Below are 10,097 nucleotides of genomic sequence, written 5' to 3' on the forward strand. Positions count from 1 at the left end.
GCAACTCACCGTGCATCAGAGTCAAGGAAATCCCGTTCTTCTCGGGCATAATCCAAAACAATGAATCCGCCTCAGCAATCACGCCGTTATGAACATACCCACCCTTTCATCACCTCGGTCCATAACGAACGTCCTTCTCAGGCATTGTATGGAGGCAGTTCCCACCATATATAGCATGTGGCTGCAAAATGTTTTCAAAGTTTTTATAGTCTAATTACAGTCAATCTGATTTTATTTTTTTTTAACTCTATACCACAATTTCTATTATCCAATTCTTTTATTCATATATGTTTTTATAAAAAGTTTAGTTACTTCAAACGATTAAATTTATAATAAAATATCTTATAGGTTATTTTATGGACATTACTAATAATGAGAATGCATTCGAGATAATATAACGAATTTTGGGTCATATAGGAAATTTTTCAAATGAATTAATGAGACAAACTTGGAATATGAAACCGCCCTTTGTAGTATTTTTGGCTTGTGGATTTGTGAAGGTTGTGTTTGAGTTTCTAGAAGATTACACATCGTTATCCATGCTATTTCAACTTAGTAAGACATCATAATCATATATATATATATATATGTGTGTGTTGGTATATTATGCATGATTGATCTGTTCAATTTATATATATATATATATATATATAAACCCACATTCTAATCAAAAGAACATATCCTAATAAAAAATATACATCATATTTATAGGTATTTATTCAAATTTGAATAACATTCTAATCAAAAGGATAGACAATTAGGTTTGAAATTATATTTTGAATTTGCTTATTTCTCTTATTTCGCTTTGATTATACTACAAAATCTACATAATTTTCGGTTTTATGTTAGTTTTTTTTTTATTGGAACTGGTTAAAATTATTTTTGTGTAAAAAATAGTCATTTAAAAAATTATTTCGGCAGTTTTAGATTATTTTTATAGGCTTTAGATTTTATTCATCTGATTTTCTAAAAATTATAGGTAATAATTTTAGATCGAGTTTTAAACAGGATATGATTATGCATTATTTAGTCTCGTTCGTGTTCGATTTTATAGATTCAAACGGAAATATTTGCCATTGGTTTCAAGTATGTTGTACAATCAACTTTTCTTTCACAAGATATAATAAACGAAAGTATAAGTACGATATATATATATATATATATATTTACAATTTAATTTGAACTGATAGAGGCTATAAAAAGGACAAAAAAAAGGACACTCATACATAAATTCATCTAACAAAAGACATATACGTACATAGTTTACAAACTTGATTTTGATATTAACAATTATGCAACAATTTCGTTTACGTCAAGGAAATGAGTGGATCGTATATATCGCAAAATTCAAGAGAAGGTTGCTTGAGGAGGAAGAAACACGATCCATGGGACAACAACAACAATAATAATAATAATAATAATAATAATAATAATAATAATAATAATAATAATAATCGTTGTCGTTATTATTGGCTTACAGATGTAACCGTAAGTTGTGTAATATGTTATATGACTAGATGATGCATATAACCCTAATACTGTATATCTAATATTAAATATTAGCCTCTTCCTCCTTATATTTTCTTATTTAATTAAATTCTATATATATAGCTTTAGTTTCATTCATATATATATATATATATATTATGGTTTTCAACGTATAAACGGATACGAGATTTACATTATTCTTATATATTGCTATTGTCACGCACTCGTAATAGAATTGCTTATTTCGATATTGTCTAAGATTTTAAAATATCTCCTTTACAACATAATAAAAATACGATTTTTTTTTGTGATGCAAATTTCCAAGGAAACGTCCTATGGACCTATGCATTTCGTGTGTGTGAAAAGGAAAAGGAAAAGTACATGAATGTGTAGGTTGAAAATATCATTTTTTCATAAATGTTTTTTTTTTCAAATTTGAATCGAATAATGTATCACCGAATTTGAATCGAATTTAATCAATTAAATATGTGTTTTTCTTTAAATCAAATTAATTCAACACGAACAGAAGATACAAATAATTAAAAAGCCAAATGAAAATGTAGTTTTGAAACAATGAAAGTAAATAATAACCATATTGCTAAAAAAATTCCAACATGAAAAATTCGTATATAAAAATAACTGAAACGAAACTGAAATTATAAACCCTGCAAGATACAAATACAAATACAAAAGATGACAATATGAAGACCTACGTAAAGCAGATACATTAGTTACCTATATATGTGAATTACATTTTTTTATATATATATCATGGATTATCTAATCAAATCTTGCTTGAGATATTTGTCTATCTCATGAAGACAATGATCTTACATTGTATACTATACACGAAACGTATATAGTTATTTTCTTGAAGGTGTTATTAGAGAACAAGGCTCGTCAGGCCGGTTTACTTTGGTTCGGTTTAGAATATGCAAGTTTTATGAATACCGATGTACTACAATTAATGAATCATTATAAATGAATCCAAGATTCCAAACCAAATTAAACCGGTCTTTTTAGATGTAAGAACAACACGACGAGTTTCGCTTTCGATTTAGCGAGAACTAGATAGAGTAATTCGTGATTTTATTCGATAATATATTGGTGAATCGAGACGATAAATTCGGGGGATCCAGCTATTTATTCAGGGGAAGCAAGTTGATTGCTTGAAGCTTTTGAGAAAGACGTGCATGCGTGATCCATTCATGTATTCACAAGTTCTGCCCAAACCCAAAACACAACAGAAAGCAAAAGAGAGCGAAAAAAAATAATTTATTATTATTATTATTATTATTATTATTATTATTTTAAAATGAACAAAAACTCCTTTTCGGTTTGAGGATTAGAAATTGAAACGAGTTTAATAAGTTGCCAAAAATATATATGATATGCATACTGCATATATATTGTTTCGTGTTGATTTGCCCTAAAAAAGAGCACAAGTGTTACAAGCAAACTTCGTTCTTGAACCGTTTCTCTTCTTTCTTACATCTCCCCTCACCTTTTTTCTGTTTCTCCTCTCTCTCTCTCTCTACACACATGTACACACACTCACATACAAACAGAGAACTCCGTATCTATATATCTATATATTCCTCTATATATAAGTGCATGGCCGACCCAAAAGAAAGGTAGATTTGGAATACTTTATCAGTGCCCCCACCGATCTTTTTTCAATCTCTCTACCAAATCGATCATTTACACATTTGTAAGGGGAAAAAGGGGAAAGAAGAGATGGTGGGAGGAGATATGCTGCCGTTCTTGGCGATGGTGTTGGTGCAAATCGGCTACGCGGGTATGAACATCACGTCGAAGATGGCCATGGAGGCCGGCATGAAGCCTCTTATCCTCGTCGCTTACCGCCAAATCTTCGCCACCGTAGCCACTTTTCCGGTGGCTTATTTCATCGAACGGTACGTATGATGAATAATATGTATATCTTCATATATATATATATATATACACACACACTTACGTGCAAACACATATTTGAATTCGCAATGTATGGCATTGAGTTGATGATAGTTCTTTTGCATGCTATGTTTACAAAAGTAATTATTTTTTGTACGTAGTTCTACTAAAGTATAAGCCTACGAATTAATCACGTGTAGTTTTTCTCTCTTCTGAAGTTTTTTTTTTTCTGTTAAATTATTATTTATATAATTATAATAATTAATAAGAAGAATAAAAAAACAAGACTAAGCACCCTACCGGGTTTAGTTGTCCGGAAATTACGCTCTAAATACACATATTTTCAGGTGTTTTATTTTAGCGTAATTATTAATGCTCAATTTGTTCGTGATTATATAATACTATATGTCTATATTGAAGGTAAATTATTTAATTTCATTTATTTGTAAAACACACGTGCATGTACATGCTCATACTCTATTGGTGTTCTGTAATAAAACACAGTAAATTTTTAGTTCAAGTAATCAGTGTCGGACAAATTTGTAAGTTTGCATAGGTTAACTACAGTAAACATACGTGTTTATGAAACTATATATATATATGTGTCTATTAATATCTTTTTAAATAATAAAATATACAGACTATCTTTTCTAAAATAAAAATCGCCGAGTGTAGTGTATTTTGTAGATATTAAGGTAATCAATTATTTACGTAGGTCAATCCATCGTGTTTATTGAAGGTAATAATCGCGGCTTATTCGTTTCTAAAAAGGACACTAATCGCCTTTTCTTAAGATAAAAACGTTGTAAATCTAGCGTCCTTTTTAAAAGATAGATGTTTTTTTTCCAATTGAACCGGTAGTTCACGCATTGGTTAACACTTGTAAATCTATAAAATTAATAATCCATTTTTTTTATAAAAATAGTAATCTCTTTTTTGAGTACTTACACTATACATATATGTATATATAATCTCATAGAATTATCAATAATTAATGTAGATTATTCTACATTAAATCATACGTAAAATCTTCCGAGTTTAGTGAGTTTTATCTTCAAAACCTATCTAATACAATCATTACTTAACTAAAAATAGTGAATATTTTCATTTGATATACAAAAATCTAACTAAATAATAATCTAATTATTTTTAGTCAAATTCAATCTAACATAAAAATTTAATTTAAATCACATATAAAAATAATAGAAAATAATTTTAAAAAACTAACCTTAATAAAAATAAAGATAAATTTTCACCGGTTCCCAAACATAAAGATAAATTTCGTTATTAAAAAAAAAGAAATGATTGTAATTGTTTTTTTTTTCGGGGAAAATAAATGAGAAAAGCGAGGGATGGTCATACGATCCATGTGTTGTGACATAAGACCAAAAAAGAAAAACAAAAACAAAAACAAAACAGGCAGAGTGAATGAAGGGTGACGTGTCGCGTGCCACCGGAAAGTGCCGGAACACGTGTCAACCTGGCGCCGTTTTACGTTATGTATGACCATGCGAGTGTCTTGTCTGTTTCGTATGCGCGTGTTTTTCATGTCAAAGCGTTTTAAGACTAATAATTACCAATTAGTTAATTTAATTATGAGTTAATTACCGTGTTTTTCTGTGCAGGAAGACGAGACCCAAGGTCACACTGAATGTTCTTGTCCAAGCCTTCTTCTGTTCCGTTACTGGGTATTAACCAAATCACCACTAATTAATATAGTATAATATATAATCTTATGTTACGGTGCATTTACTTAAATAAATGTATATTTTAAATAATTTTTTTTGTGTTAATTTTTGAGATATGTAATATGAATATTTCGAATTTTGATTTGGTTGGGGTCGGGGTGGCAGAGTGACCGGAAACCAAGTGTTCTACTTCGTAGGGCTACAAAATTCATCTCCGACGATTGCTTGTGCCCTCACCAATCTTTTACCGGCGGTCACTTTTCTCCTCGCCGCAATTTTCAGGTATATATTGATTTATTCAAAAATACAATGATAAATAATTATTTTATTTGAATTAAAAAAGAGTAAAAAACAATATATAATATGATTCCACTACTATATATATATATACATACACATTAATATAGTTATAGCTATTTATATGAAATTTTGAGCTTACCATATTGGGTGAGAATTTCTAACAACACCGGTCTATGGTTTAGTGTTTTCGGTTCGATAAAATATTTTTGGTATGGAAATAGTTTGGTTTGGTTCAGTGTTATAATATTTAATTCTGGTCCATATAATATATCAAAACGAATTTTTGTTTAGAAAATAAATATTTCTTTTTTAAACCGAAACCAAAAACAAACGTTTCTTTTTTAGTTTTATAATTTGTAGTAACGAATATCACTTGAAAACCAAATAACCAAAAACAAAACCGGATTTGATTGGATACAACCCGGTTCGGTTCGGTTGAATTTGGTATTGGTATTGGTTGACGGAATCATTCATTAACTTTGTTTCTTGATATGGGCGTAATAAATAGGCAAGAGGTGGTGGGGATAAAGAAGAAATCGGGACAGGCGAAGGTGGTAGGGACAATAGTGTGTGTGGCAGGAGCAATGTTGCTGTCGTTCTACCACGGTCACACCATCGGCATAGGAGAATCGAAGATCCACTGGACCTACGCCGAGAAGATATCCAGCCTCGGCTCGAGCTCTAATGGCTCCAGCTTCTTCTTAGGTCCTTTCCTTGTCATGGCCGGTGCTGTCTCTTGGGCCGCCTGGTTCATCCTCCAGGTTTCAACCCCCCTCCCTTTTTTTTTTCCTGTTACCAATCTTGATCTGGTTTTTAACCGGTTATGCTTCATCTATAGGGCTGGACTAAACGGTTCGGTTATTAAAAACGGTTCGGTCATTTGTAAAATAACCAGTCGACTGTGAAATTGGTAATCCATCGTGTTCGGTTCAGTTATTAGCCGAATAAAATTGGTTAACCGATGGATTGGTTTGGTTCAATTAGTTCGGTTCAGATTTTTATCTTACCCTATATACACACACATATGAAGACAGACAATTTCGGTTAAATTTGATATGATTATAAATCGAATCAAACCAAATTTAAATTTTGTTGTTCGGTTATAATTTATGTATCTATAAATAACTAAACCGGATCAAACCGATTGGTTATGTTCATATTAAAATGTCGTCTATGGTTCATTCATGTGTTATACGGACCCTCTACTCTTGATTTCTCCAATCGATGTTTCTGTGTTTTGGTTATAACCGGTGATCACAGATACTGTCGGTTTATAGGTTTATAGGATGGGTATATGCGAACACTAAGGTTTCGATTTCGATCTTTCTGTGTTCTTGTGGTTAGACAAAGATGGGGGAGACATTTGCAGCACCGTACACAAGCACGCTGTTGATGTGTTTGATGGGAAGCATTCAATGCGGAGGCATTGCTCTGATTTCCGACCACAAACTCTCCGACTGGTCTCTCAGATCTCCTATCCGAGTCATCTCTGCCGTCTATGCGGTACTATTCACGATCCATCTTTAGATGAAAATCACAACTATCTAATGTCCGATTTTCGGATACCCGATCTTTCAAAAGTATATGTCGGGTTATAGGGACGTGGAGTGGTGTCACAAACCCTTATAACTGATTAAAACAAATATCATTTTTTTGTATAAATGTTATAAAATTATAGATAAAAATGTTGGATATCCCATAAAAATAAAATTTGTTTATGTTAAATCACATTTACAAAATTATTGCCCCCATTCGTAATTTTTTATAGATCCGTCATTATCGGGTTATCATATTATGGTGTCCGAGATCTTCTAATACAAATGGTTGTGTTTGCTTCCAAACGCAAACGCCGTAGGTTTTGTATTTGGTGAAAAGTTAAAACGCTGGTGTCGTGCAAGCGCAGGGTGTGGTGGCGTCTGCGTTAGCGTTTTGCCTAATGTCGTGGACGATTCAGAAGAGAGGCCCTCTCTATGTCTCCGTTTTCAGCCCTATGTTGCTCGTCGTCGTCGCCATCATCAGCTGGGCTCTGCTTCAGGAGAAACTCTACCTTGGCACGTAAGTACTTGCTTATATGTATACATATACGTATACGTACACACATACACATATATTTTTGTATATAAATATCTCTCGATCCTTCTAACGTTACGACTTGATAATATTTTCCTATACGCATAAACATACGCAAACACGCATAATCGGAAAAGAAATTTTTCTTTAGAAAAAAAAGGTTTTGAACGGAACGGAATTGACCTCATCCCTATTATCTAAGCTTTGACACGCATGCATAAAATATACTTATACACTGTACATATACATGTACACACACATATATATATATATATATGTATATGTATAACTTATTGGGGTCATTAACTATTTCTTTAGAAAATAAACAGTTTTATGTGCTAAGCACATGAATGAAATGGAATTGACCTCACCCCTTTTATCTAAGCAAGCTCTGAAATATGCATAAATATACCCATGCACGCATCTATATTTATGTATATACATATACATACATATGCATATATGGATGTGTATGTTATTGGGATCATATGATCGAGAGATTGTGTAGGCTTGTGGGGTCAGCTCTGGTGGTTATTGGGCTCTATGGAGTGCTATGGGGAAAAGACAAGGAAACGGCCGACATGGAACAAACTCAAGAGTTGAAACATAACGTGAAGACAGACCAAAAGGAAGATGTCGAATCAAGATTGTCTCCTTCTTCTCCGGTCACCGACCACAACGGTCGCGTCATTTTCATGATCCATCAAGACGGAGACCGCGAAAAGGGACGGAAACCGAACTGAGGGCTGAAGAGAAACCATCTCGAAATCTCGGAAAAGAACGGAACTCATCATAGATCTCATCGACAACTCTCGAACTGCCTCAGTCCGGTTTTCGGACTTTCTTGCGACCCAAGTTACCGACACCTATGTTGTTGTTTTTTTTGCCTTTATAATTTGATTGTCGGTTTCGAGTGTTTTTCGTCTGGTTTCTTGAGTGTGAATTCCGGTTGGTAGTGTACAATCCACGTTATTTCAGCTATCGTTCGGTAATTTTTTTCGTTTTCTTCCATTTATATAGCGTCACAAATGCACCAACACAACGTATGATCGATTTATAATGTGTAGCGAATGCTGTTTGAAAATGTCTAAATTTAGGGGAAGTCTCTGATTCCGCCAGAGGTTTTAGTTTTGGAATTGGTTCAGCTGAACCGGGGAGGTTGAGAACAAGTGACTGAACCGGTAAATTGGGATTCAAATTTGAAAACTATATCTTGACCAAAATTAACATTAGAGATTAATTTAGTTGAAACATCTAACGAAGTTACAATATTATTTTGGACATTTCACGGGCAGTTATTGAAATAATATTAAACTACGAATCCTCGGTGTCGATATGATGATATTTAGACTTTGGACATCTTATATATTTTGGTTAATATCTATTATAAAAATCAATTAATCGTTTGAAGCATGTTTTAAAAAAAAATATATATTACTAAATTCGTTTTCAAACCGTTATTAATGTGTTGGAAGAAATCAAATTACATACGAATAAGATCATTTCTCATAGCTAGTATCATCCGAGTGGGATCAGATTAGAGATGTGCATGCTTTTTGTTTTTTTTTTCTACTTTTTTTTTCTGTGTCAAATAAACTAACCCGCTATCTCTATTTACACTGTGAGAAAAATATATCGCATGAATGATAAAACACCTTAATATTATTTTGAATATTAAATTATCATAGATTTTCTATAGATCATGATAGATAGTAGTTATTTAGATGAAATAAATGACGATATGGACATGGGTTGTGTAAATATAATAGTGGTTTATAGTTTCTTGTGAAAAAGAGGAGTAGATCCTAATGTTTACTTATAATATTCTTATTAACTCCATTGTGCAAGATGGGCAAATTTGATGAAGATGTAATATTAATATTCTTGGTGTTATATATTTATATATTTAGAAAAATGATGGCGTGGTACGATGGTATGGTGAATGTATGTCGTTTGACTCTTTCATTGATATTTTTTTATTTAATTAGTTTTTATTCCGAATAATTGTAACAATTCAACAAAAAAAAATATGTTGTCATTTTTAGATATAGATATAGTTATAGATATGTTACTCTATTCCGTTCGTGGGATTTTTGACTGGTAAAAATTGCCACGTGAAATTTTGGACTGGTAAAAATTATTCTATTCGGTTCGTGGGATTACCATGGGACTGGGATGAAAAACTACATAACAGAAATAAAATAAAAGATATACGACCGTTAGATCGAACGGTAGAAACAGGGCTAGCAAGAGGCTGTGGACCCCACTTAATTCTGCAATGAACGAAAAATCCCAATTTTCATGATCACCCAAGATTCTGAGTCTGCGTCGTTGATTCGGTTCTTGGTTCACCATTGCGACAGAATTAGGGCAACAGACTCTCCTCTCTGGTCTGTTAAGGTTAATATCTATTATAAATACCAATTAATCATTTGAAGCATGTTTTCACAAAAAATTATTTGCTTCGTTTTCAAACCGTTGTTGGAAGAAACCAAATTATATACGAATAAATTACCGGTTTTATTCGGTTATTTGAAATTCCGAGACTCTTACGGGTTATTTGGGATTAAAAACTGCATAACAAAAGAAATGAAATAAAAGACGTACAATATTCGGTCGAAAGAGTAGTGCAAGTGT

The 10,097-nt window shown here is 32.3% G+C and overlaps 1 protein-coding gene across 1 annotated transcript; it reads left to right on the forward strand.

Annotated features, from left to right (window-relative positions):
* The first annotated feature begins 3,104 nt into the window (after window positions 1-3,104).
* LOC104816852 (WAT1-related protein At1g09380) lies at window positions 3,105-8,459 on the forward strand. The gene is made up of 7 exons (XM_010545844.1): window positions 3,105-3,404; window positions 5,028-5,090; window positions 5,256-5,372; window positions 5,899-6,151; window positions 6,735-6,893; window positions 7,294-7,445; window positions 7,969-8,459. The coding sequence occupies exons 1-7, from the start codon at window positions 3,226-3,228 to the stop codon at window positions 8,201-8,203; spliced, it is 1,158 nt and encodes a 385-aa protein (XP_010544146.1). The 5' UTR covers window positions 3,105-3,225; the 3' UTR covers window positions 8,204-8,459.
* Window positions 8,460-10,097: the final 1,638 nt, after the last annotated feature.

The sequence above is a fragment of the Tarenaya hassleriana genome, unplaced genomic scaffold (genome assembly GCF_000463585.1).
Source record: "Tarenaya hassleriana unplaced genomic scaffold, ASM46358v1 Cleome26, whole genome shotgun sequence".
Lineage (NCBI taxonomy): Eukaryota > Viridiplantae > Streptophyta > Magnoliopsida > Brassicales > Cleomaceae > Tarenaya > Tarenaya hassleriana.